Source organism: Semicossyphus pulcher, unplaced genomic scaffold, assembly GCF_022749685.1.
Source record: "Semicossyphus pulcher isolate SPU_LCO1_2020_fin unplaced genomic scaffold, fSemPul1.0.p SCAF_11, whole genome shotgun sequence".
In the NCBI taxonomy this organism is placed as follows: Eukaryota; Metazoa; Chordata; class Actinopteri; order Labriformes; family Labridae; genus Semicossyphus; species Semicossyphus pulcher.
The window spans coordinates 10,501,456-10,528,566 of NW_027211615.1; the positions used below are offsets into that span (position 1 = coordinate 10,501,456).

The 27,111-nt window shown below is 41.1% G+C and overlaps 3 protein-coding genes across 4 annotated transcripts; all 3 read right to left on the reverse strand.

Annotated features, from left to right (window-relative positions):
* Nucleotides 1-1,489: 1,489 nt before the first annotated feature.
* smek1 (SMEK homolog 1, suppressor of mek1 (Dictyostelium)) lies at nucleotides 1,490-15,832 on the reverse strand. 2 transcript variants are annotated; one of them, XM_069656697.1, is made up of 15 exons: nucleotides 14,760-15,832; nucleotides 13,819-13,874; nucleotides 13,630-13,728; nucleotides 12,875-13,492; nucleotides 11,891-11,968; nucleotides 11,686-11,802; nucleotides 9,625-9,741; nucleotides 9,384-9,515; nucleotides 9,009-9,111; nucleotides 8,010-8,168; nucleotides 7,737-7,906; nucleotides 6,839-6,978; nucleotides 6,094-6,284; nucleotides 4,823-5,034; nucleotides 1,490-2,570 (listed from the first exon to the last, which is right to left on the reverse strand). In XM_069656697.1, exons 1-15 carry the CDS (start codon nucleotides 14,902-14,904, stop codon nucleotides 2,448-2,450), a joined length of 2,460 nt encoding a protein of 819 aa, XP_069512798.1. In that variant the 5' UTR covers nucleotides 14,905-15,832; the 3' UTR covers nucleotides 1,490-2,447. The 2 variants fall into 2 exon arrangements, with proteins under 2 accessions (XP_069512798.1, XP_069512790.1); XM_069656689.1 differs by having other exon boundaries at nucleotides 6,839-6,981.
* Nucleotides 15,833-16,060: 228 nt separating this feature from the next.
* erh (ERH mRNA splicing and mitosis factor) lies at nucleotides 16,061-18,527 on the reverse strand. The gene is made up of 4 exons (XM_069657313.1): nucleotides 18,395-18,527; nucleotides 17,842-17,929; nucleotides 16,911-17,031; nucleotides 16,061-16,816 (listed from the first exon to the last, which is right to left on the reverse strand). The coding sequence occupies exons 1-4, from the start codon at nucleotides 18,395-18,397 to the stop codon at nucleotides 16,714-16,716; spliced, it is 315 nt and encodes a 104-aa protein (XP_069513414.1). The 5' UTR covers nucleotides 18,398-18,527; the 3' UTR covers nucleotides 16,061-16,713.
* A 719-nt stretch (nucleotides 18,528-19,246) lies between these two features.
* Nucleotides 19,247-23,141, reverse strand: paplnb (papilin b, proteoglycan-like sulfated glycoprotein). The gene is made up of 11 exons (XM_069657571.1): nucleotides 23,085-23,141; nucleotides 22,616-22,725; nucleotides 22,394-22,454; nucleotides 22,200-22,286; nucleotides 21,390-21,707; nucleotides 20,937-21,113; nucleotides 20,703-20,853; nucleotides 20,537-20,617; nucleotides 19,984-20,140; nucleotides 19,795-19,873; nucleotides 19,247-19,516 (listed from the first exon to the last, which is right to left on the reverse strand). Exons 1-11 carry the CDS (start codon nucleotides 23,139-23,141, stop codon nucleotides 19,247-19,249), a joined length of 1,548 nt encoding a protein of 515 aa, XP_069513672.1.
* Between the last annotated feature and the right edge of the window lie 3,970 nt (nucleotides 23,142-27,111).

Sequence of the window (27,111 nt, forward strand, 5' to 3'; positions counted from 1 at the left end):
AAAAACTGAACAATCAACAAAGAGCGGATTTAAGAGTATTATTTCTTACTTTTAACTTGATCCCACATAACTTAAAGAACATAGAAGTTGAGGTTAAATTTGATTTTGTATTTACAGTAAGTTGACTTTTTTGAAAGTCTGCCCACTGATCAAAACACGCTCATTTCCACACAGTATTTCAAACAGTGCTAATCCAGGTTGTGCTATAATGACACAATCCCAAACATGTTTACTGTTAGATTTTCCAAGTACAGATGACATGACCCAAGGGGCAGGCAAAGCACTTCCTTTTCTGGACAGAGGGCGCCACCTGGTGGATCATAAAGACGACAGCAACTGAGGTCCACCAATGAAATTGAAGTACAGCTGATTTCTTTGACTCCTGGAAGAATTCTTTAAAAACCTCTCATTGTATCATTCATATCATTCACATTATTAAAAATGTACACAAACATTTTGGCCTAAGAGTAAAACATTTTACAGTTTTAGGGAAGAAATTGGAGAAATTAAGTGGCTTAGTTTAACGTGATAATCTCGAAGATTTCATGTAAATAAATGTAAAGTCACTATCTATCGCGGAATGAGGTAACACAAAGAAAAGATCGATGACTACAGATACAACTTCAAAAATAAGTGAAAATCCAAAGAAAAAGAAACAAATCTGACGCTCAGATGAAGCAAACAGTCTAAAAAGGAAAGCGACTGTCAGTGGGGAAAATCAAGAGTTACAACCAGAGCCAACCGTGGACGTCACGATGAGGAAATACAAATATGGGCTGACCAAACAATTAAACAAATGCTTGTGGAAATGCACAAAAACACGGACGTATTCAAAGTGTTCAGTGAAAAACTGAAAGGAGAATGGAACTGATCGAACTGTGGAACAATGTCGATTAAAAGTAAAAAACAAAACATGAAAGTCTGCGATCGTGTTCAGTGTGATTGAGGAGTGAGCTCTCTCCCTCTGTTTACTTCAGGAAGTTTTCCCATGTGGAAATTGTGACTAATCAGAGATGAGTTTCCTCGTGCATCAAAACTTTTGGTCCGCTGGTAAAAGCTGACGTGTGAACACAAACTAAACTTGAGGCAAAATGCAACGTTGTAACAATTTGGTCTTTCATTCGGCTCAAATGGACTTTAGGTGTGAATGCGCCCTAAGACTGTCTGGATATCTGGGAAGTGTGCTCCTGCAATTACCGTTTATCGCTATAGGTGCCGCCAAAGACAACGAAACTGAAATCTTTGAGATTAAAACTTTAAAAAACCATTTGAACCCAACAGCATCATCTTCACTATAAATACAGGGTCCATCCCTGTCCTGCCATTAAACCTGAGCATGACGCAGCAAGGAAACACTTGAGTTATTAGGACAAAGGGTAGGTGGACGTCTTACAGCAAAGATCATTTTAATGGTCCCAAATATTCTGAACAACTAAGTGTACACTCATGTAAAAGGAAAGAAAAAAAAGAGAAGATATGACAAAATTCATCACATCTAGAATTCCACTCAATCTTTAATCAAGACGGGATTACAAATTCTCCAAAAAATCTGCAGTTTCAAAGGGCAAAAAGGGTAAAACTAGCTCACCTACTGAGGTCTTTAAAAACCTGTTCAAGTGTGACTGAAAACGTCCTGAACATTTAAAGGCAGGTCTCTTTTTGTTGTCATTTACAAAAAACAGGAGAAAGATCGAGACAGATAGAGAACAAAAAGAAAGTAATGAAGAAACTGCTGGCTTTTTTTTCTCTTCAGAGAAAGAACGTCCACTGAGGAACGACGACACTGATGACATCATCAAACGACAACAAGGACAGCTCTTTGCCACGTGCTGCCTCCCGTCTGGTCCTATATACTAACTTAAAAAAAAAGGGGACGAAAAGCAACAGACAAAGAGCGGGGAGGAAGAGCAGAGGAGAAAAGAAGGAGAAAAAAAACAAGGAGGGAGGTGAAATCCGAGGAGGGGGATGGAGGGGGTGCGAGTGGTGGTTCTGGGTCTGAATTGGCCGACCCATTTGGGCCGCTGTGATGTCCTTCCCTGAGTGGGGGGGCGGGGGGCAGTGGGTTATGGTCCGAGCCCGCGAGCTCTCTGGGATTTCAGTCTGCTTGTGATTTTGTATGTGGTCTTTTCCTCCAGTTGCTTAGATACCAAACTGTCTGAGTCAGCTGACGATGTTTTGAGTGTCATCTTTTCTCCCCCAACTTTCACACGTCTGTTCCACCCTTCAGACGCTTTGTCACTCCTGGTTTCCTGATTGGCACTTGTATGAAGTGGGCTAGTCCGAGGAGGCTACGTATCCGTTCACAGTCCGCTCCTCTTTCGGCCACCTGCTGAGGGCGAGCGGTGGCTCTCATTCATTCAATGTGTTTACAAGTTTGATCATTCCTGTGTTGAGTCTGTGAGCAGAAACTGTCTGAGCAAAGTACAAGCCGAGACAGCGACGCTGCTTTAGGAGCTCAGTTTGGACTTCTTTGAAGGGGGCAGAGGGTCCTCTTTAGTCTCTCCATCCTCCTCCTCTTCTTCCTCCTCGTCGTCATCATCAGGGTAGTCCACCAATCCCACCAAGCCTCCCTGAACAAGACAAACAACACAAGTCAAAAATCTGGTCCTATTGAAAAATTGATCAGACTCTAAAAGTGTCATTTGGTCGGGAAATTACTCAAAGCCTTCTGGTAGAGTTTGGTTTAAATTAATAGGCTTTCATCAAACGTAGCATTTTACAGGAATATACACCTTTTAGGATAGCTTGACGCTTTAGGTTATATTATCACATTTACTATGTTATCTAACGACCTACCACCCCAAAGTAAGTGTTAATATTTTTTTCTTAAGAATTCGGTCCACACATCTTAAAAGGAACAAAATGTAACATATTTACTGGAATTGATCATAAAATGGCCATGATATGTCATCAGAGATTAAGGAAACATGCTAAGTTGAAATACTGGCTTCTCAGACAACAATGCAGCAGCCTGTATCTTCTCCTCCTAAAATTTCCATTCCGGTGCGGAACGTCTGTGTGTGTTTTGGCCTGCGCAATCCCGCCCACTGCCCATCTCGTCACCAGATATGAAACAAATTGCGGCATAAGACTCATTTCTTTGTCATTGTCAAAGCACACGTAACACAAGCAACACGGATGAGCTTCGTGTTGTTCTAGAAGCGTAGCTCTGTTTGGAAAAAGATTAGTGCGTGAGTGTGGGTGGTGGAGCAAGTGAGTGAGAGACAGGAAGTGAGTGTGTGCGCATGAGTTACGAGAAGATCAGCGGCGAGTGTTATCGGTAACTGAAAATAACAGAATGACTGTACAGTAAGGCTGTGTGTGTAATAAAGCCACGCACTCCTCAAGACTGAAGCCGTGCTCCCGTGTCTCGCTTCCTGCTCGCTGCTGTGTGTGTAAAGTGACGAGAGTTAGCCCCGAAGCTAGCAGCAGCTTCGGCCCTGGGGCCCGATAAGTCTCCCCCGTGCTTTCCGACCACGGTCGGAACGCTGAAGCAGGAAAGGTTAACATTCGATTCCGGGGAGGAGGGGACTGTGGGAGACAATGCGCTCAAATATTTTGAATTCGGACTGCAGTACCCTTCTTAGACGCCAGCTGTCAATGTTACATATTGGTCCTTTAGAAAGGTGCCCATAAGAATTTCCTCTTACCCTATTTCAATAGCTTTAAAGGCTACAGAATCCGGTTCTACATTTTAGAAAAGGGAATACTCACATTATCTCTTAACTTATCAAATGTATGGAAAAGAACATAACAGGCAAGTGCAATCTATATCTAGGGGATCTGAGGGAACAGTCTACTCCAAGAATTAACCTGAAATAAGTACTTTGAGTACAAGCATTGGAACATTACTATGTTCCATTTTATGATGCCTTGTCTTACTTCTGCAGTTATTTTGGTGAAAGCATCTCTCTACACAGATGGGTATATTCTGAAGTAACTTATTACTTTCAATAAAAGACATTTTTGGGGCGCTGGTTTAGCTCAGTTGGTAGAGCGGGCTCTCCATGCATAGAGGCTATAGTCCTCGAAGCACTGATCGCAGGTTCGACTCCCAATCTCCTGATCATTTGGTGCATGTAAACCCACACTCTCTACTCCCCACATTTCCTTTTTCTCTTTAGCTATCCAATATAATAAAGGCAGAAAGCCAAAAAAAGATAAATCTTTAAAGAGAATGTAACATTTTTAAACTCACAATATGCAAGTTTACCAGCTTCCCTTTGTTGTAAACTTGAGTATTTTTCTATATCTCATCAAAATACTCGTACTCTAAATCACTACATTGAAGAAATGTATAAATTCTAAACATTTCTCAATGTCCATGTTATCGTGTTAGTTTCAAACTGCTCCATCACTAAATGCAGTTTCCTCTTGTATGGGGTCATTCAAGCGTTTCAGTTGCCGCAAGGTTTCCTAATTTTATGCAGTGATGTCATTGTCTTATCAGTGACCTAACCTGTAAACCACATGGCTTTATCGTGTACTCAGTCTCATTGTCCCTTCATTTCCTACCCGGCTAAATTAAGCGTGCAAAAAAGTGCAAAGTCTGTCTAGTGGCAGACCGGTGGAGATGGCCACTCTTTGTTATACACAACCTGGATGGTGGGAGTCGTGTGAAAATTGACAGTCTAAGTGTGAAGATTCATAGTCAAAGCTCAGACTTCAGCAAAGTCTTTCTTCTCTTCAGTTCCAGTTTGATACAGAGCAGACATTGTACAAGATAAATCTGACTTCTTAAACTTTGTCTCTCAATAACTCTGGGACACTGAACGGACCGTCATCACAGAGAAGAACTGATGTTTAACATGCTGACAGGTACCTTTGTGGTTACAGTTGTGGTCGATGGTGAGCTCCGTGCTCCTGAGCCCGGTGAACCCGGTGATCCCGGAGAGCCTGGGTTCAATGAGGCAGAAGAAGGAGGGCTGGACAGGCTGGTTTTAGTGGAGCCGGAGAAGGCGAGCTTGAAGCTCGGGTTCTGCCTGCCTGATAAGCTCGACTTTCCCAGAACTTCTTTGTCCTCCGTGTCTTTCACTGGAGGAAGAGAGGGAGACGTGGAGAGGTATAAAACACTATTTTTCACAGTTCATCTGTAACCAATACTTGCTTTTACAATCAAAAGAACAAACAAGACTATTTGCAGAAAAATGTCAAGCTCTACTAACAACTATTTTTAACAGACCTAAATTGTTTGTAAATAATGATTATTGCTGAGTAATCTCTATTTACAGATTCTACATAGTGTCAGGGACGATTTCCGGGAAGGCAAGTGTTCTGGTTTCCTTTTGTAGTACGCTTGTAGTCTGAGTAATATTGACCAATCACATATCAGCAGGCTGCAGCGTATGCAGGAAAAACAGTCCATGTGGAGAGCAAGAGCAGGCGGAATGTAATCCGCCGTAATGACGTCCCGGCTCCCATCAGCGTCATCTGACGACGACTAACTTCTTATTAATCTCTATAAACAGACATCTGCATGCTAACAGCTAACAATCTGCTGGGACGGGATCTGAGATCGATAGCTGAGTGACTCAGTTAGTGATGCAACCAAACTTATTTTTTTTATCCAACCAACCAGATTCTTCATTTAATATCAATAATGACGATGATAATGGCTTGTCTGTCTGACTAAATGCAGGTAACATTTATCATGACTGCACCTAAAGCTGCATTAAAACCACATCAGCAATCTTTAGCAAATAACAAGTTTTGTCTATGAAAAGAGGTGTTGACTAAATGCAGATGACTAACAGAGACGCTAAATAAAGCCGAAAGGATTTCAACACAGTCTGCCTTTGATTAAGCAAATTAACGCTTAATCTAATCACAGCGTTGTTCTGGTTACAAATCTGCCCCTTTGCCTGTGAAATGTGCTCAAGCGAATGACAATGAATACAGAGATCACAAGTGTTTCCCTACTGGTATTGCCACAACTTTTCTCTGATCTTTCTCACACTGATATAACGATCAGAAAGCTGCAGTCTCAAATGTTGACATCTAAGGTTGTACTTTCATAATACTGTCCTGTAATAAATAACTACAAAATCTGATCCACTCGAACCACAACATATCTACTAAGAATTCAATACATACACTTTTTTCTTTCCATAAACTTGCTTATAGGCTCCATGAGGTCCTCCTCCGTCTTCATCTTGTCAGAGGGAGGAACCACTGCTTCACCATCCTCGAGGTCATCCTCATCTGTGTTGAACCACATCTCCTCTTCATCCTCCAGGGTCCGCGCATCACGACGGAAGCGATGGTTCCTCAGGATGGAGCGCATGCTGGAAGAGAAAATGAGCGAGTTAAAGCAATTTTCCTTCATAGCATAGAAAACAGCTTCCCCCTTTAACAACGTTATCTTAATGTGCACTAAACGTAAGTAATGAAGACTGGCTCTGTTAGTCTAACATTCATTGATTTGACTGTTTGTACTTCAGTCAGAGTCACGGATGAGTAAGTGGTTCATTGCACAATATCAGCCGTAAGTGATACTCTTTGTGTTTAACTGAGAAACCTGTAGCACAACACTGTCTCTCTCCTACAGTCAGCAGAGTACAAATGTAAGGCTAAATGTCAGTCATACAATTAAAATAGGCGCCATCTAACACACAGTATGTGCAAAAACACACGCACAACATGGCACTGTGAGAAAAGACACTTACAGCTACACATGTTGCACAAGAAACAATAGATTGGTCATTTTAACATCTTATAAATGTGACTCCTCCAACCAGGATGTTCTCTTTGTAACAAACTCACAGACAGTAACATCCTCACTCATTAAATCAGTTACAGAGTTGTAGTAGCAATGTTAGTGCAGCCTTGGATTTCTCACCTATCCAGTTTGGGGTTGTCCTGCCTCTCTCGCTGCTGTTCGTACCGCAGCTTTAGGCCCTTGAAAGTTTGGACGTAGTCCACATCCTCCAGAGCCTTCCAGTAATTCTCTACTATATGTGCTGTGAGAGACTTCACATCCTCCTGGGAGCAATGGGAGGGGGAGAAAGAGGTGGGTAGAGACCCAGTAGAAGTGGATTGACGAGAAAGTATGAAAAGTAGTTTCAGGACAGAGGCAGAGTAAAGAGGGATGAAGTGTGGAGACAGCAGAAGAAAGGAAAGAAAGAGAGAGGAGAGAACAAACCAAACAAGTTAAAATGAATCTTAACAGGTTGTCACTCTTTACCCGATCACTTGGGCAAAAAAGTAAAAAAGGAACAATACAACACTCAAATAGATAAACCAGTACTACATTAACCGACTTGAAATCAGTGTTTTTACTCAACAAAGCCATACAACTCACGACACTGTATGACATGACTGGTTTTAAAAGGTTTTATGTTGTACAGGTTTGACGAGCTGCTCTACTCTAAGGAGACGAGCAACAGAACAGGAAAGAAAATCAGACTGTTAAAAAGGATCAAGCAAAGCAAACAGAAGAATTAACTTCCTTAAACTTCCTAAATCAAGGAAAGCACAAGGACAGATGAGACTCTGAGGCTGTTTGTGTACCACAAGCTTCTAGAGCATAAAAGTGCCAATATAAATAAACTCTGCTCTGATCCTTAACACACGGCCACACACCTCTACATGTGAACTGCTTTCTTTACCTTTTGATCTCGAAATTAAAAAATGTGGCAAAATGTATATTTATAGTTCACAAATGAAAATGAAAAAGGGACATGAAAAAACTAGTTCCTTGGGCGGGGGGGATGAAAGCGGGAAAAAGCAACACTCACCACACGGACATACTCAAACATCTCAATGATGGCGGAGTTCATGAGATTGTAGCGTGAGCCGTTGTTGAGGAAGGCCTTAATGACCGGCTCAAAGAGGAAGTTTCTCATGATGTAGCGATTGTAGAACTCATCTTTCAAACCAATGATCCTCCGCATGAAGCGCAGCGCACCTGGGCACAGAAACATGATGATGAATATCAGGCACAAAACTACTTACTTCAGGTTTCCTTAGTTTAAGAATTACAGATCTTGTTGTGATCATGTGGGACTCACATAGTGCCAGGAAGGCGTGCTGAGAGGCAGTGAGCACCAGTACCCTCCTGAGAATGTCCTTGTTGATGATGTAGTTCTTGATGTGATAGGTGTGGTGCTCAACACAGAATGTCAGCAGCTCCAAAATCAAGGCCAGCAACTGGGATGTTTGAAAATCATCTAACAGAAGAAAGGAGGTTGTAAAATACCTATGCATAAATATTGTACCCTGTTTAAACTTGGTTTGAAAATGTGAATCAGATCACAGTTGGACAAATCTGGCAACAGGTGGATGTAATAACTTTGACCTTCTTAAGGGGAATCTACACAAGCAATGAATTTGAAGCGTATTTTTGACACATATGTGCCGAGACAGGACCGCTCAAGCGGGAGGCGGGCGTCAGTGAAGCTTAGAAAGCTACTGACTGCTACGTAAATGCATGCCCACAACCAAGAAATCTATGTTAAACGATGTAATCTCTTCATTGAGGCTAACTTCGATTTCAGCTTCCTATTGAAGTTATCGATAGGCTACATGAGCAGCCAAGATTAGTTACAAAGAGCAATGTATATGTACATTTCCTCAACATCTGGGTAAACCAATCCTATTAATTCATCCTCATTTGACTTCTACATCATACAGAAATAGTTATGCACAATTAAGAAATAAGTCTACAAGCCGGTTGCAAAGTTTTCTTCTTCTACTGTTTCCGGCAGACTGCACACTTTTTGGCATCACTGTCACACCTATTTATGGACAGGAATTGCAACTACCGTTGGCTAACTCATCTTTGCTGTGGTCTCAGGAGGTGTAGATTGCAAAATTGATGCTGTCGTGACGCTTACGTGTCGCACACGTTCGTCTATAGCATTGGTGTAGATTCCCCATAAGAGTGAGGTCAGGTGCTCAGCTAGTCACCTTGGAGGTGTATGACAGACAGTTTAATGGCGATATGCCTCAGCTGTGGTCGGATCACTGAAACTATGCACACAGACACACAGCTCGCAGGTATTAATTACCTTTGCTAGGTTTTTCCTCTGTGGTGTTGGCCAGCAGTGGAGCAGAGAGGACGTGCATACAGTGCTTGTAGAAGAAGCTCAGGAACTCTGTCTTTTCTGTTTTCTGGAAAGGAAAAGAGAGAGAACTCAATTTTTGCTGACTAAAATGATTTTACTTAACCCTCCACTTGGAAACAATGATGGAGGCTCTGAGCTCTGACACAAACTGTTACCAGCCACCAAAAGTGGAGCTCAAAAGTGACCTGAAAAGCAGGATAACCCAGCTTTCTGATAAGTGCCTCTGGACATGCTGCGTCTAAGTATTGAGTACTCAGGTTTATTGTCCTGTCATTGTCTGTGCAAATTGAGGCAATCTGAAGTAGCTCACAAACTCACATTTGCAGTAGCCAGCATGTTCTCAGGGTCCACTAGAGTCCGTAGCAGACCCATCAGCTGCACCGCCCCGCCTAGCTCTGGGTCTGTATCACAGATCATGTGTTCTATGATCAGGTTGATCAGGAGGATGTCCTGGAAGGCCAAATAACAGTAATTAGTAACTCAACTTGTTTATACACACCTGCGTGGTACATGAATATTCTTTTCTGATATGTTTGGCTGGCTCCGTTCATTTACTCACATCATCGTTCTGCTGAGACTCCTGCATGACGAACTCTCGTACCATGGAGGGGTTGTACTCCACCAGATAAGAGAAAATATCTGTGGCCGCCCCACGCACCTGAACGTCATCCATTCCCTGTTTCATGAACAGAAAGTACATTTGTCATGGACGGTGCATAAATCTGAAAACCTTATCTGAAAACCAAAATGGAAACAAAAGTAATAATTAAAAAAATGGAGCCAAACCGGTTAAAGTGTACTTGTTCTCAGCTTACTTTTTAAAAGGTGTGTGTGGAAAGGAGGGGGGAGTCGGTAAAGTCACCATTTACTGTAAATGAGTACTTTTGTTACAAGTAACAAACACATACCACAGCATTTAATCTGCTTTCTGTATTCTTTATATATTCTTCCTGAATCTGCAATTGTTATTTATGTTATAAACGTAATGAAACAGTAAAGTGTGTTGTAATAAAGGACACAAAAACAAGAATGTAACCAGTGTATTTGCTCAAAGGCAGGAGAGATACAGGAACACCTGCTAGTTCAAAGTGTATTTGGTTATCTGTCCTTATGTCGGAGTCATTCTTCTTGCTTGCTCTTCTGCAGTCACTGGTGTGCGAGTAGAAGCAAAGTAACTGCTTCGAACACAGGGAAGTGGGACTGAAGGTGTCAAAGTTATTGTTGATTTGAATATGACAAACCCTTTGCTGTGGGTTTATGGTAAGTTACGAGAAAGATGTTTACCATGACAACTGTGATGCACCTGCAGTGCTTGGGCGTTTTGTAGGTATCATACTAAGTTTTTCAAGCCAAAGTGAATAAACTGTAAATCAAGATTTATAAATAAAATCAATTCTCCTTTAATGGATCCCCTCATCAGGCTGTGAACGTCCCACCATATCACACATACACCATCTTTAAACACATTGCAGTCTCTATATTATTCTTACTTTTTATTTTGCATAGAATTAGATATGTTTGCTTTACCAACATTCAGATGTCTATCAACACAATCTGAAACAGCTCAGCGCAGCTTACGGCCCACCTAAGAGCTTTAGCTTACTCTCCTCACAGATAATACACCCAGGTACAGTTAGGTGCACCAGTTCAATCTGACACGGGAGAAAAAAATTCTACCATCATAAAGCTCAAAACCAGCAGATGGTCCTTTCTACAACATTCTTTCAAAGCTCCTATATCATTTTCACAACTGCTATAGACCCGAACTACAAATCACAATCATGTGAGTCATGTACACATCATTTAATGCAGAGGCAACAGGGGCGGAGAGAGATTCTTGTAGTGTATGGAAGGACTATTAAAACTGGTAAATAGCTTTTCAGGCAAGCATGAGGGCTAGCGGGCATATGCTTTCTATAAATTGGAGTTACTTTAATCTGATGGTCAAATGGTTTATACGTATTACAGCCAGTTATTAAGTTAGTTGATTTGATGGTGGTAATGCTTAAGGGCTAGAGTTTGTGATTAAGTCAGCAGACAAGATGTGAGATAGGGCTGTCACTGTTCCCAAAAATCAAGTTCGAACGAATTCAACGTGATATGGATTTTGTTTGAATTACATCGAACAGTAACAGGTGCGTCGTTGTCGAGATGATCAGTTCTGTAGAATGGTCTTATACTACAAGCATAGCTCGGAGACCGGAGCAGCAGAAGGTAGCAGAATAAACAACAGAACTAATGTACAGTTTAGGCGATTGAAAAGTGACAGCCGTATTAATGAGAGTTTGGAGTGAGATCGAAGCGGCTAGCAAAATAACACATACAACAAGCACAGCTGAAATGTCAGATTGGTTGGATGTTCATCTGTATTTTTTAAACATACAGTTACAGTGAATTTACAGCAGAAATAATCAAATGTGATGATTTCACATTGCATTATCTCTTAGCCATGTCTCTTGCGATCTTTGTCAGATGTCTACCAGGAATTGACTGTGGTCTGTCTATTGGCTTGTTTGCTTTAAAAGTTTCTTTCAGGAGAATGTCTGTATTTATCCCATATGTCTGAGTAAATTTGCCCAATACACAGAATAAGTATTAAAGCTAATGTTGATGCACTCACCAGTATGACCTCTAGTGCAGGTAGAATGCCCATGTTCGACAATGTCTTGAAGAAGGCGTCTCTGTTTTGAGGTTGTAACGTTTGTGAAAATGCACAGAATTCTTTTAGGAAGTTCACCTTTAAGGGAGAAACGGACACTATTAAACACAGGAAAAAAAATGAGACCAGTACTCAATAAATGATCTCTGCTCTTAGTCTGGCATACCAGCTCGTGTCTTTTGTCATCGTCTGTGGCCTCGTCTGTTAGCTGTGCAAAGAGGTCTGTCAGGAACTTCTCATCGTCCTGACATCACAAGGGAAGTGGAGATTAGGGGAGTAGCATGTTTAGGGTCAACAAATCAGGGTTTGGAAAATCAACAAAACTCTCATTTCATTTAGGGCCAGTTGTGCACTTGGCCAAATCCAAGTTGTTCTGGATCAATAAAAATACAGGCCAGACACAAATAGTGCAAAAACAACATCCACTGTATTTACTAGTGACCGACTTAAAACAAAATTTGTCATATAAAGATCTCTATAGATTAACTTCAAACTATCAATTTAAAACATATATGTATGACAGTAATCTATCACACAACATTGTTTCAAGGGGTTATGAACTGTTTGACGACCCAGTTCTATTCAATCATATTTTCATGCCAGTAAATCAGGTGCTGGTTTATATAATCAAAACCATTGGTCTGTTCATTTTGACCTGGAAAGACTGCCTTGTGGTAGGTGAGGAAGAAAAGGTTCATATCAGTCGTGTTTGACTTCAGAATTTCACACAGCACGGTGTACCACAGAGTCAACAGTGTGCCAGTTTTCCTCTAGCGCAGCATAACTGATTTACACAACTCTTCTCTATCTCTATGGAGACAGCCATACATAAACACTGCTGAGTTGACACAGTACAAAAACACAAAGATCACATGACCATAAAAGACTAGCAGACAAACCCAGACTGGGAAAAGCACAATCAGCCAAAAATAAAACCTTTGTGCAATCCTACAATTACTGTAATTTCCAGTGCTCAGTGCATAAACACTATTTTAGATTTTTTTCTTATGCGTGCATTTGGGGTTGTGTATTTGGAAATCTTATTTGTATGAGGCTCATATATATATTTCATCATTTGACAAAGACAAAATGTAGTGCATACATACATCTTTGACGGGCAAACCTCATAATTGATGTCTACCTAACTCACCTGTAGCATGCCCACAATCTCCACCTTGTTGAAGAAGATGAAGGAGTGCAGGGTGGACAGCATGTTTTCCTCAAAAACAGAGGGCGTGGGCAGCACCATGTCCTGAATATACTGCACGCGATACGTCTGGTGTATTTTCTGACGCAGTTCGGGATCAGAGATGGGGATCACCTCCTTAAAGCGGGCGGTCTTAGTTAGAAACTCCCGATGCCGTCGTGGCTGTGGGAGCGTAGGGTCAAACTCCAGACAACCAATGACGTCCATAATGCATTCGTCAGAGAACATAACCTCAAAGAGTGCAGTGCGATTAAGCAGGAAGATGCCTTTAATAATTTCATACAGGTGGTGCAGTCCTTCTCTGTTCTCCAAATCCTCACACTGACGGAACAGTTCCAGGAGCTTGCGAATGTAGCCCTCGTTCTCCACAGCAAGAGCTAGTTTCTCGCGCCGCAGCGGTGAGGGGAGTGAGGAGGCCACCAGCTCGGCCAGATCCTCCAAGCGGTTCAGTTCACATGGCGGTAATTCCAGACCTGGCGACGACATGTCATCAAAGCGTTCCTCCTCAGACTCGTCCACCACATCCTGGGTAATGTCCACTGATGGGTCCTTTCCCTGGACCTTTATGATAAGAAAAACAAGAATGACATATAATGTTACTAGTCAAAGAAGATACAAGTAGGAACACCCATACACATTTTTACATCAAACAGATGGAGTAGACAAACACACACCCACACAAAGAGAAGTGCAGTTACCTGGCATATTTTCTCCCAGATTTCATCACAGCCAGCCTTCTCCTGGAAGCTGAGCGCCAGATCATAATTTTCAGCCTCGGACCACACTATCAAGGTATCCTGTCCAAGAGAAAAACAAAGCCAGTTTACAATCAGTAGACAGAAAAGGAAAACCAATATTTTACATACAGCATTATGTCATGCACTGACCTGTTGTTTCTGGTAGGCTGTGTTTGGATTGATTTTAGACTCCAGCAGTAGGGAGCCTGTCGGGTAAACAAAAAAAGTTGGCTCATTTAGAGTTGTCAAAACGACTTTCATGAGGGGGATAGTTTAGGGTAGATACACGTGAGGGTTACATGCATGGTTTTATAAGGAAGCCTCTAGTGGACATGGATCCATACATTTCATTTACTCCGTTATTTCTGGCTGTTTTCACAAGATCTCGACTTATTTGTCTCGTTATCTCGGGATAACAAAGCTGGTTTCCCATTATATACCAAAGCTTGTATTGTCATGATAACAGGATAATTTTCTTGTGATCTAGAAAACAAAACCAGTCTGCTCACTGTGATATTACAGACCAGGACATGCCATGCTGCCATTGCAGACACTAATGAGCTAAGCTGTATGGATGCATGTCCACTAAGGGCTTGCGTAGTTTTGAACTAGATTAAAACTAGCATCTGTGGAAAGTATGGTTTACATTAAAGCTCCTGTGAGGAACTTTCGGTTTTTATGGATTTTGGTGGCCCCTGTGGACAAAGCCATACCTCTTATCTCTACACTGATTTTGTCCTGTACATGCTTAAGTGGTGGTTTTTTAACAAAATATCTCATCCTGCTTTCTTTAACAGTCATATGTATCACTGACTTTAATTTTTTGCCCTGGAAAATGTAAACAAAGGCTGCATGCAGTTAATCGCTTCATCTGACACCTACCCCCCTACCAGCGGTTTCAGGCATTGAAAATAACAATATAGAAGTAATCGATCTTGTTGCTTTTGCGGGTCATACAGAGTAATCAGAATGAATTTCAGTTCGTTTAATAACCAGCGAAAAACTCCTCACATGAGCAAGTAGTTAGTGAGCAACCAATACAGTCTTTGTGATCTGTATATTGGCATGTGTCGTTCCTCTGTTGTTCTTACCATCACTCTCTGCTCGCACCAGGAGAGATGTGCCTCTCAGACGCTCCACATAGCCCGAGGAGACGTGCCCGGTCCCACGGTCATCCCACTGTCTGTCCTCATTGAGGGTGTAGACTTTTACTCGTCGGCGAGTGTCCGTCGTCATCCTGGCAGGTGTTTGTGACCGGTTTGCCCCTCCCGGACCGTTTTGGCTTTTAAATGATCTCCTTCACCTATTCACGCCACAACTTCGATTCACCTTTTACACCTGTGCACTGACACAATGACTAACTTTACTGGTAGCAGGGGTCAACAAGGCGAAGAAAGTCAAAGTGAACACCTGGACGAATCCAAGGATATTCCCCGATCACCCCTGCACAAACTACAATAGCTGATTATTTTGAAGAGCTGCCTCACAACTTATTTCGGGTTATACACAAACTCAGCTCACAGACCATTGTAGCGAGCTAACGACAGTGTAATTTACAGTGCGTTAGCTCCTGTGGTAATCTACAGAACAAGAGCTGACAGACATTACAAAGTCCTTATACAAATTTCAGAGAGATGTATTCAGAATAAGCCCCACCGTTACCATCTATGGCCCACAAACACCCTGTCCACTTGTTAGTACAGTTTGTACGTTCGCCAGTTACGTTAGCTAGCAAGGCTAACGAGTTAACTAGCTAGCTAACGCGCTAACTGCCTACGCTCCGCATACTCAATACAAAACAACCCTTTGAAACAAAATTACCCGAGCTGCAAACCGAAAACATTATCTCATAATTGCGGAGCGCAGACACCGTGTTTAGCCCAGACCAATGTGTCTAATTGTCTGAATAATACGCCAGCTAGCTAACGTTAGCTGCTATTTCTTCCCCAAGTGTTCCGCCATGTTCTGGCTCGGGGCCGCGGAGAGACCTCTCTCTCCTCACTGGTATTCATGCATCTCTAAAAACTGTGCAAACCAACAAACTGTTTTCGTATAGGTACTTCAAGGTAACGCTTTACATTATAGTGCTATTTGCCATTCATTCCCGACGTCTTGCTCAGATAATTGCTAACTGCCCCCCCCGTGAGTATTCAGCCATCTTGGGTCCCTTCTGAGTCAGTACGGGGTTTCCAGCACAGCAACAACAGGGCAGCCCGCCACATTTAAAGAGACAGTAACATCACAATTTCTAATGGTGAACAGCAAAAGTGAGTCAATGATTTTTAAAATACCTGGATAAAATGTACAACATGCTTGTCAACAAGCAATTTGGGGAAGTAAGAAAACGTATTCCTCATTTTACTAACAAATATTATGCAAGAGTGGAGACCAGTCAGAAAAAAATGTTTATTTTGCTTAAATGAAGGAAAACAGCAACCAAGATAGTTTAAATCAGATGCTACGCAAAAAAATATGTTTACAAAAACACCATTTACATCATGATGGTAGGCTCCAGTAAAGATAGAAATAACACATGAAATATGACAAATTAAATGTTCTGGGATCAGTTACATCAATGTGTTAGTCAGTCTGCAGACATTTATATCATTCAAAAACAAATCAATTCAACTACACAGCATGTTCACATCAAACTGCCCAGTAAAGATATTTATTAAAAAAAATTAAAAAAAAATCACATTAGGAAACTGAGATAACTGCATTTAAAAAATGACAAACAAAAAATGTTTTTATCTACCCTGGCAAGCATTTCTCCAAGTAGGGATCCCTCTCCATCAATAAGTTAGTCCTCCCAGCAATTAGCCCCCCTCTCATCATAGTGTAACAAATTTCGAACATGACTCTGTTTCTATATAAAGCCCAAATTTTTCAAACATCTCCTCTCCCAATGGACAGAATATGTAAACCCTTCCTTTGTCGAACCGACATTGTTGTCCTTATACACAGATCTTCAAGCTGCTGTAGAAATGTTGTGCAGCATAAACTCCTTTCAAGTGTGCATAGCAGGACAACTCCTCTCTGCCACCTTTACTTTGCTGCCTGCTGAGCCTGACGCCGCAGCAAGACATAAATCTTCTCCTTGATCCAGTCTTTGTTGTATGGTTGGTATGTTTGTGTGTCGGCTCTGTACCTGTATAAAAATTACAATATGTTTACTGGGAACGATTTAGATTGGTTGGTTTTCATTGAAATCCATTGGTGTTTACCAGTAAAATCATACTTACACAAGACAGCTCAGATCTGCCAAGTCGTCAATAAAGTCAAACAACTGACTAATGTCGTAAGTGATGGAGGGACTGTTTGGATTCATCCTCTTAAGATGCTCTTCATACATTTTGCAAACCCCTACAAAAGAGATGCAGAATATGCTAAATGGGCAAAACCATTTCCAAAATTGGACTGAAATACAATCATATGCTTTTAAATAGAATCATTATTAGAGCCCAACTGATTTATTGTTTGGCCGATTTTATCGGGCAATATTGGCATATCGCAGATATATTGGTATCGGTGAATATATCCTCTGATACACTCAAATATTAGTGTAGGATTTTTTGCAGATTAAAAAATGTAAAAAGATGCCTGGACCAGTGATAGACAGTGTTATTACATCTACTAACAAGCAGAGGGCACTGTATTTATTAGTAAAAAAAAAAATAGCAGTTGGAGTCAAGAAATGTAACAGCCACCTCACTCGTGGTTACAGTTGTAAATAAGCACAAAAATTACAATTACAAACATTGTTCTGGACACACTACAAACACTAATAAATCTTATTATTTGCATTTTGGAACATAAACTAGCAAACTACTCAGTCAGCACTCAGCAGCAGGCATGATGGGAAATGAGGACTGTCCCTCTCGCTGGCAGAGTGCACCTCTTTTTTTGTATCATATCGGCCGATATAAGGATATCGGATTTTTTTTTACTCCCTAATATCGGAATCGGCATTGGCCCAAAAAATCCAGTATCAGTCGGGCTCCAATCATGATATATAAATGTTCTTAACTTGATGAATATTGTTGAGATTATAATTTAGTGTAGCTAATGGAAGAAATCACAGCTTATAGTTTTTGGCTACACTTCTTAAACCAAAGGGAAAACCAGCAGTGTGATTTATTGGTGAAAGCTTTTATGAATGAACTGAAGACTTACCTTCCATACATTCATTCACTGACTCATAGTCAGCATATGTGCGGCCCTCTGGTCTCTTGGTTGGTTGGACAAGCAAAATTGTGTGCGACTGTAAAACGATTAATAGTATTTAATGCACAATAATGTCAGCTCTTTATATCACAACACCTTAACTGAATATTACAGGCAGTTTTGGCATTCTCTCTTAAATTCAGTATAAACTACGTGTGACGTCAACCCTCCAACAGTTTATCAAACAAGAGGTAAACGCTGGTTATTTAGCAAAAGATCCGAAATTTGACGCTAACATTAGAGCTAGTCTAAATCTAAAATTTCCAAAATGCCCCTTACTTTATTCATTCTTGGGTTAACGGACAGTGATGCGCTAGAAACGCGTTAACGTTGAATCAGGTGTCAAAATACATGTTTGAAAAACAATCGTTGTAAACATTAGTAAACGTTAGTAATCGTTGGTATCGTAGCTTGTTAGCTTAGCTATGGTGGTTCAAGTGAGCTAATACGGAGAATACTGCGAGTTTTCACCTTGTAAAAACACAAAATAAAACCCTCTTACCATATTTTTGTTGACGACAAGCCCTGTCTATTTATTGGGGATAAAAAACGCAAACAAGTCGTTTTTATAGCTTCTCAATTGTCCCGTGCAAGATATGCTAGCTGGTAAATGAAAAATACTTAAGGGAAATGGAATGAGGTTTTTCCGGTGTAAAGTGGAGTGCCTTCAAAATAAAGTTTCTGTTTCAAAATAAACGTCTGGCATTGATAATACAGGGTTAATCATACATTATTTCTTATCTGTTTCCCAAACATTAAAGATACAGTAAGTTCTGCTGTAAATATAAGTCAACCAATTATAACCATAATAAGTACAAAGAAGTATTGTTTACACTGCTTCTGTCTGTTACATTGAAATATATTTTACGATTGGTAAATTCAAGTGTAGAACAGTTCGGTAAAATAAACTGCAAACTCAAGAGCTGATGCAGACAAAGATAAACCACACCCTTTTTTTGGTTCCAGAAATCTGAACATTTATTTGTTAGGTTTATTAATTAACTTGGACAATAACACTGACAAGATTTTATTTTAGTCTTGACCTATAAGGCAAAAACATAAATGAATAAACTGAACATCACTAACAAAACACCATCAATTTCAAAAAGATAATAAAATCAGGACGTAAGACCAAAACCATGAGCTGAGATCCTGTCAGCTATAATTTGAGGCTGGCTACAACGTTTTTAATGTAAATTCCTATGAAAGGTATGTGATGAGTTATTCATTACATGTTAGTGCATGTCGTCCTGCATGAACATAATATGTGTGTACAAATATATGATTAACTTCATAGAGGTGACACTGTGTTATTTTCATGATTCAGAGACAAAAGAGGCAGACGTGGTTATGCCTATGCCCTCTGGGCTCCCCTGGGTGGCCCTCTCCTGGGGGTCCCTCTGTGAGGTGCAGCCTGCCTCACCATGTTCCCGCACTCTCTCTGGCATGCATCCAGAGACCTAAAGTTATTGCCATTGCCCTGGCAGCTTCCAAACCAGAACTCGGTACATTTGCCAGCGCCTGAGTCATAGAAGTAGCGGACCATCCAGGTATCACAGGGGCCCTCATCACGAGGAAGGAGGCACACGTTACCAGTGGATGGAGGGACAGGAGCTGGTGTGTACTGTTACGGGAGACAGACAAAAAGAGAGAGATTGTAATTCTTCCTGTAAAGCTGGAAAATTAAGCTGATATACAGTATAAAGGAGGTAAAGAGGATATTCTGATCAACACGTTTCCAGCTAAGGCAGAAATATTCACATTTTTTGTGCCACAAATATGGCTCAAGCTCCAAAAGCTGTGGACCCTAAACTTCCCATAATGCAGCTCAATAGCATCTTTCATGAATCCTTCCCTGCTTGGTAAAAGCCTATGTATCAAATTCTAGTATGTGAATCCTACCACAGGTGTCTGGTACTCAGGACACCCAACCCTTCCAAATCCTTGAGCTGGAGTCACCTGATCCAAACAACAGCCGTATCTAAGAAAAGAAGAATATTCAGAGTGTTGAGAAAACTTTTCATTGAGCCAATAAGCCAGTTCATCTCATACATTTGTTAAAAGAACTAGATCCATAAGCAGTAGTCTTACCTGGTTCGGACACAGTCATCTTGGGAGCAGCCCTCGTTATAGGGCCCCCTGGCTGAGGTGTGGCCGTCAGGACAGCAGCCATACGATGACTGCGCACAGTAAGGACCAGTCACAGCAGGGTGAATCTCATAGACAGTGTTTGTATGTGGCCTGGAAGCTATAGGAAGTAAACACATACACAGACATGGTCAACCAAGCATCCTGCGACTGTACATGCTATATAGGTGGAAAAATATGTGTTTACCCTATTCTGGAAGGTTAGGATTAAATTTAGTCGTAGTTATGTTTAGCTGGATATTTTAACAGAATGTAAATATGACTCTCAGTGGTAAGGTATTAAAAGAAACCCTTCAATCGCAGCGCAATTATGGTCTAGACAGCAGCAATCACAAAATAAGAGCAGAGTTTATTTACTGCCTGAGGATGCATTCACGAAAATATTTTGAGTAATACCTGAGCTCAAAGACGGGTTGCATATTCTTTTATAATCGTTTTAGTACATCTTTACTCCTGCTCTTGATACATATAAGAAACCCCCACATGCTTTACATACCATAAGGTTCTCCTGGAACATGGGGCACAAATCCTCTCATGCTGCTTTCATGTGCCCTTGGGTCCTGCACACTTGGGACCACTAAAGAGAAAGTTAATAGTTTAATAAACACAAAAAAGGCACAAATTAAAAACTTGTGTGGTGAGTGTGTTCAGATAAGGCTCACGTTGTGCTCCGGGGCAGGCCTGTGAGTTGCACGACTCCACAGAGATAGGTCTGCTGGCTGTTCCACAGCGGGCCTCTGGGTAGGGGTTCAAATCTGTATCAAAACAGCCCACTCTCCGTTCCCTCACACCACCGCCGCAGCTTCGAGAGCACTGCAGAGACAAGACAGGAGAGGGTGAATCATGTAGAGATAAATGAGAGATAAAAGTTGCTGTTGTGACTTTGTTACACCTACCAGTCCGTAGTCGGTCACATGCCAGGTGATGTGTGTGTGGCAGGCAGGTCTGCGGCAGGCCTGGACAGATTGAGGTCTCGCCACTCCACTACAGGAACTGTCAGGAAGACGTTCACCTCTTGAGCCCACACAGTAAACCTCCCGAGTCTGCTGGCCTTCCCCACAAGTCACTGAGCACTGGACATCATGTGCAAAAAGATATTCCATATTTGTCAGTCCTACAACTAAACAATTACAATTTCAATTGACATTGCTGTTTGTCTTTCTAGCCCGGTTTGAAAATCCGCAGCAATAGACATTTATTGGCACACTTATGTTGCATTTTCCACTGTGCTTTAATGGATACATTTACTATATGTCTATTTTTATTAGGTTTTTTACTTCTATCCATACCATTGCCTGTTTTTATAACGGTAAAACTGTACGAAATGTTGTCGTCTTTGAGGTACAAACCACGCTGAAGCTGGAGACGCTGTACTCGGCAGCACAGGCGTGCATGTTGCAGGCCTGCTGGATGTGTGGCCTCTGCAGGCGCTGGGTAATGCAGTAAGACTCCTCCACCACACGGGGGTTTGATGGGTCCTGAATCCAACACTGCACGCTGCGATACTGCATGCCTCCACCGCATGCAGCAGAGCACTCCCCAAAGACACCAGTTTTGTAGTGGTATGAGAACGTGTCCCTCGGGTGAGGAGCGACAACAACAGGAGCAGCAGAGTGGACGGAATTAGTGTCTTCATCCAAGCCCATAAACTCTCCGTGGACGAGGATCTGGTATGAAGGGAGATTATTTTTAATTTCAAAATAAAAGCGTTGTGAAGTTGGAGTTTCATCAATATTTAAATAAACCAGTAGAGCTCTCAAAAGGGCCTCAAGAAAAGTAGACAGTGATTTTCTAAAGATCTACAGTTAAATACAGAGATCTGAAAGGTTTTTTATTTTGTTTTGTTCCCACCCTGCAGACGCCGTCCACACAGATATCAGTGCGGCCCACATAGCACGGTGTCCCATCAACCACTGCAGGTCTGTGTCTGTAGAAAAAGTTCGCTCCTCTTGGGACACATTGTAACTCACATGGATTGGATGCTATAAATAGATAGAGCCACAAGAAATCGGTAATAGTGTTGACAAACTTACTTTAACTTAGTAGACACCTACACCTCTCGTAATCCATGGAGGTTAAAATAAAACACAAAGAAAGTATTATCTCGCCTAAACTCAAGTAGATTATATAATAGGTCTTATACCTCCATAATAAGGCACCCATGTGTGGTGTTTACTCTGGAAGTCCGTTCTGTCAAACTGGGCGCACTGCTCCTCCCTGAAGTCCCTGGATCCAACTGGGCAAGCCTGCAGTTAAGCAATTAAGTGGGATTATGGGCAGGATACATTTGTGCAGATTAGGGGTGGATGTATTTTATAAAAAGGTATAATAAAAACAGTTTGCGGTTGATTACCTGTGTGTTACAGGTTCGATAGGTTTTGGAGGAACCTATGCAGTTATGACCTCCATCTGTCCTGCAAGAGGAAGGAAAGAATGTGCAATCTAAATATCTTTAATTGTCAAATGCATCTGGTTTTATTGTTAGTGTCCACATTTAAATAGGCAGTGCAAGATAACAAGGTAACATCAAAGATTCTTAAAAAGATGATTAAAAGCATATGTGTCTATTTCCTACCTCGAGGTGATACATTTCCTGCTCCTCACTGACACTCCTGTACCACAGGTGCGGCTGCAGGGCCCATAAGCTCCAAACTCTCCCCAGTAGTCATGGCTTGGCTGTACAAGCTGAAAACCAACAAACAAACACACAAAAAAAATACGTAAAACTCCCACTCACTCTGCCTCTGGAACACGCAGTGCTCTCACACACCATATCATAACCCACCACCAACCACCACCACACACTAAGAGCATGCTACAGACACAGAAATAGACGCTGGAACATTTGGCCACAAACCGTCTCCGTTCTGTGACATATAAACAGCATCACTGTGGGCACATGTGTTAGAAACATCACAGCTTTTTTTGTGTGCTGAGATTTTGGACATGCTGTACTTTTCAATTTCATGTGTGTTACAGTACTTCTTACTGACATGGGCACTCAAACAGACAGTTATATTAATATTGTTAAAAGTGAGACTCACAGTGAAAGCAGGTACAGCCACCAGCTGCAGGAGACCCAGGATTTGCAGGATCTTCATGATCACGAGGTTACAGCACAACTATTGATAAGAAAAGCAACTAAATAAGTCAAATTTGCTTCCATTTTTTATGAATACTGAGCCTAAAATGATCACTTAAATGATTCCTAAATTCCTTGATTTATCTAATAAGGTATAATACATGCAAGTGTTTCACCTGGATGGATTAAATAGCTCATAAAAATGTTGTCAGATCCTGTTTGTCTTACCTTCTTGAAGTGAAAGTTCCCAGACAGTCCAGCAGTCCAGTGGGACATGCACCTAAGAAGTGAAGGTAGGCACTGACACCCAGCTTTCTATCTCCTCACCCTCTCAGCTCGAACAGACCACAGCCCATAAAGTGTCAGGTTTCAACCTCACAGAGAAACTGCGTCTTTTTTACCCAACCCATCTTTTTTTACGCTGAATATAAGCTTCTATTTAGAGCCATATATCATCTGTGAAGACCCTCAGGCAATGCTGTACTTCTGTGTTCATGCTTTTTATTAGCAACTGTGATTTAGTTAAAGAATGTTCAAAACCAAAAATGTGGTTTCTGTGCAACAATTAAGTAAAATCATTGTTTGCTCCAATACAGACACAAGAGAAGAAGATGTTACACAATCATTTATTCCATTGATCACACATATAAATAGTTAAAGCAACAAACTACACAAGAAACCCACTCAAATGACACAGAGAGTGAAAAAGATCCTTGAGTCTCCCGTTGATTGATTTTTTCTCGTTGCACGCCACTGAATGTCCTTTTCACACTTCCCATAACCACTAAATACAGACCAATAAGTCACAGCAGAGGAGCTGGCGGGAGGTAAACATCGCTTTAAGATCTATTTATGTATTTTAGAGAAAAACCACAGAAGAGTGTGGCCTGGATGGAAAGAGAATATGGAAGATGTACCAACTGCAATCAGCGAAGCGCAGCATTCCTGTGCCAGAACATCAGCAAAAAAGAAGCTGGAGGTAAAACGTACTGTATACTTTACTCTTCGCTGTCAACATGAAAACCTTGTGTGTTTGTTGGTGGGTGGGCAGGGAAACAAACGTGATGATAGCAGATGTGACAGTCAATCATTTGTTGACATCTCATTAAAAACAGCAGCACATGGCAATCTAGTATAAAAGCAATGCAACGAATTTTACCCGTTACATAAAGTTCAAATTTTACTAAAACAATAATATAGTTGCATTGCTAGCATCAAATCAATGCATTGTAGCCATTTTATGCTAATGTACCCTTTTTTCTTGATTGATGACATTGTTGCGTGGCTAGCATAAAAGCTATGTAACACATTGTACCCCTGTTAAGCTGATAAAGTTCTAGTTTTACCAAAATAATATTGTTTTATTGACAATTTTCAAAAGGAAAGACTTTGAATTGTGACTTGATAACCCATTAGCTACTATCAGAAAACAGCTAATGCCAGCATCCAGCCATTACTAGCTAATACTGCTAGATAGAAAAAATCTTAATGCTAAAAAATTTTTTGAAAGTGTTATATGATACCATAGGAAAGGTGTTAATGGCCTTAAATTTGTAAGAAAATATTAGATAACCCATTAGCTACTATCAGCTAATGTGAGCATTAAGCCATTACTAGCGAATATTACTGTTAGCTAGAAAGAATTTTAATGCTAACATTTCTTTTGAAAGTGTTATATGATACCATAGGAAAGGTGTTAATGGACTTACATTTGTAAGAAAATATTAGATAACCCATTAGCCACTATCAGGCAATAGCTAATGTCAGCATAAAGCCATTACTAGCGAATATTACTGTTAGCTAGAAAGAATCTTAATGCTAACATTTCTTTTAAAAGTGATATATGATAAGATAGAAACGGTGTAAAAACAAAGTATTTGATAACTCATTAGTTACTAGCCTATCAGACAACAGCTAATGTTAGCATCCAGCCATTTCTAGCTAATACTACCGTTAGCTAGAAAGAATCTTAATGCTAACATTTCTTTTGAAAGTGTTACATGATACTGTAGGAAAGGTCTTAACAGATTTAAATTTGTAAAAACAAAATAGGCTATTTGATAACCCATTAGCTACTATTAGACAACAGCTGATGTTAGTATCCAGCCATTACTAGCTAATAATAGTGTTAGCTAGAAATAATCTTAATGCTAACATTTATTTTGAAAGTGATAAATGATAATACAGGAACGGTGTAAAAACGAAATATTTGATAACTCGTTAGTAAGTTGACCTATCAGACAACAGCTAATGTTAGCAATCACCTATTTCTTGCTAATGTTACAGTTTGTTGGAATTTACAACTTTTCTATTGTATCATACAACAGTATCAAAAGTTAATGTTAGCATTAAGCTTCTTTCTAGCCAACAGAAATATAAGCTGCGAAGTAGCTTAATGCTAACAGTAGCTTTTGTCTGACAAACTAATATGTTTGTTTTATCTTGAAATATGGCCTGATATCCCTCCTGATTTTCACTATTCAATTTGTTTCAATTGCTAATCAACCAGGAAATGGTAAAATGATTTGTCAGATTCGCTATTCATACAACTTAAACTTACAGACACAGCACAGCAACATAAAAACGGCTTTGAGCTTCCTACCCTAAGCGTGATGTAATCTAAAATGGTGAACTGCTAGCATAAAAGCAATGCAGAAAGTGTTGTGCGCCTTGTGTTATATTTATTGAACTAAGACAGAATCATTCATTTTTAAAAGCCCTTTTTACAGAACAAAGTTTTTAGATAACACCTTACAAGCAAAACAAAATGGTTATATCATTTCATTCAGCAATCCTATCAAAGCATTGTTTAAAAGTCACAAAAGCCTCAGTGTCTCACCCAACCTCCAAACCTATTCATCACATCCAAATATGTCTCACTTCCAAATCCAAAACCACCCCCCCCCCCGCTGTTTTTGTTTTCTCCTCAACGAGAACCCGAGTCTGTCTGACGCTTTCTGTCCCTCAGAGCTGCCGGTTCAGCTTCTGCGCTTGCTTCTCTTTGGCTTCAAAGGCACTCTTGGTGTTGAACAGGTCGTCCACTGTATCCGTGATCTCCTGCATCTCTCTGGACAGCTCAGAGTAGCTCTCCTTGAGGTCAACCTGTTGCTGCCTCAGGTCCACTGCTGCCCGCATCAGCTCGGTGGCCTGGTGGCTGCAGTGGCTCCGTAGCTGCTCCACGTCCGACAGCAGCACCTCCATGCTCTTCATCAGCTGCTCGAGCCGGTCGGCGGTCACCTCAAAGCCAGATATTTCCTGAGCGGCTACCTTGCTGTTGTCTGGAACCTGGTCCTCAGGCTCTGCATCGTTCTTTGACTGCATCCTTTTGATCTAGCAGTTCTCAGCCACCTTAATCTCAAGTCAGACTTCAGCAAAACAGTTACCTGAAAGAAAGGGAATCATTTAGCTGGTAGCCAATTGCTGTAAAAGGTCAAAGGTCATAGGAAGAAATCTAATCTTTAGAGAAAAAGCTGTGAAAGATGCATCCACTCCACTTTGTCTCTCTCTGGTAAAGAGTTTAAGCTCCCTGCAGGGGGTGAAAAATTCACTTCTAACTAATCTCTCCCGCCTGTGCACCTGCGCGTACAGTCTGTGTGAACGTTCATGTGTGTGTGTGTGTGTGTGTGTGTGTGTGTGTGTGTGCGTGCCCAGGTGCCCTTTCACTGACATGTGCAGCCCTGTAATCCATTTAGGGCAGCTATCCTGAGCAGCTCCCTCCCATAGTCCAGACCACAGCCAGCTCATGTGAGCGGCAGGCGGGACATCAGATTACGTGGTTTCTTCCCTCCTCCCAGCCTCCTCAACACCACGGCCGTCTGCAGACAGATTAACCCCATCCTGCTGAACTCATACGTGGGTGGCCTTGACGCTCACACACAATATAATCTCATTTGTATTCTCTTGACCCCTCTGTCTCTTAGTGTCTCTTTCCCACAGGTTGTTGATCTAATAATGTAAACCCCACAGTGTGGTTGGGCCGAGCTCTTGTG

What these genes read in the sequence shown, in the direction of transcription:
- smek1 (XM_069656689.1), bottom strand. Translation starts at nt 14,904, where the DNA reads ATGACGACGGACACTCGCCGACGAGTAAAAGTCTACACCCTCAATGAG. An exon ending in GGTGCGAGCAGAGAGTGATG is followed by an intron (nt 13,875 to 14,759) that starts GTAAGAACAACA and finishes TTTACCCGACAG; the next exon opens with GCTCCCTACTGCTGGAGTCT. An exon ending in TCTGGGAGAAAATATGCCAG is followed by an intron (nt 13,493 to 13,629) that starts GTAACTGCACTT and finishes CTTATCATAAAG; the next exon opens with GTCCAGGGAAAGGACCCATC.
- erh (XM_069657313.1), bottom strand. An exon ending in AGTGAATGAATGTATGGAAG is followed by an intron (nt 17,032 to 17,841) that starts GTAAGTCTTCAG and finishes TCTCTTTTGTAG; the next exon opens with GGGTTTGCAAAATGTATGAA. An exon ending in GCAGATCTGAGCTGTCTTGT is followed by an intron (nt 16,817 to 16,910) that starts GTAAGTATGATT and finishes ATTTTTATACAG; the next exon opens with GTACAGAGCCGACACACAAA.
- paplnb (XM_069657571.1), bottom strand. Translation starts at nt 23,141, where the DNA reads ATGAAGATCCTGCAAATCCTGGGTCTCCTGCAGCTGGTGGCTGTACCT. An exon ending in GCGTCTCCAGCTTCAGCGTG is followed by an intron (nt 21,114 to 21,389) that starts GTTTGTACCTCA and finishes CATGATGTCCAG; the next exon opens with TGCTCAGTGACTTGTGGGGA. An exon ending in GGCCTGCCCCGGAGCACAAC is followed by an intron (nt 20,618 to 20,702) that starts GTGAGCCTTATC and finishes CTTTCTCTTTAG; the next exon opens with TGGTCCCAAGTGTGCAGGAC.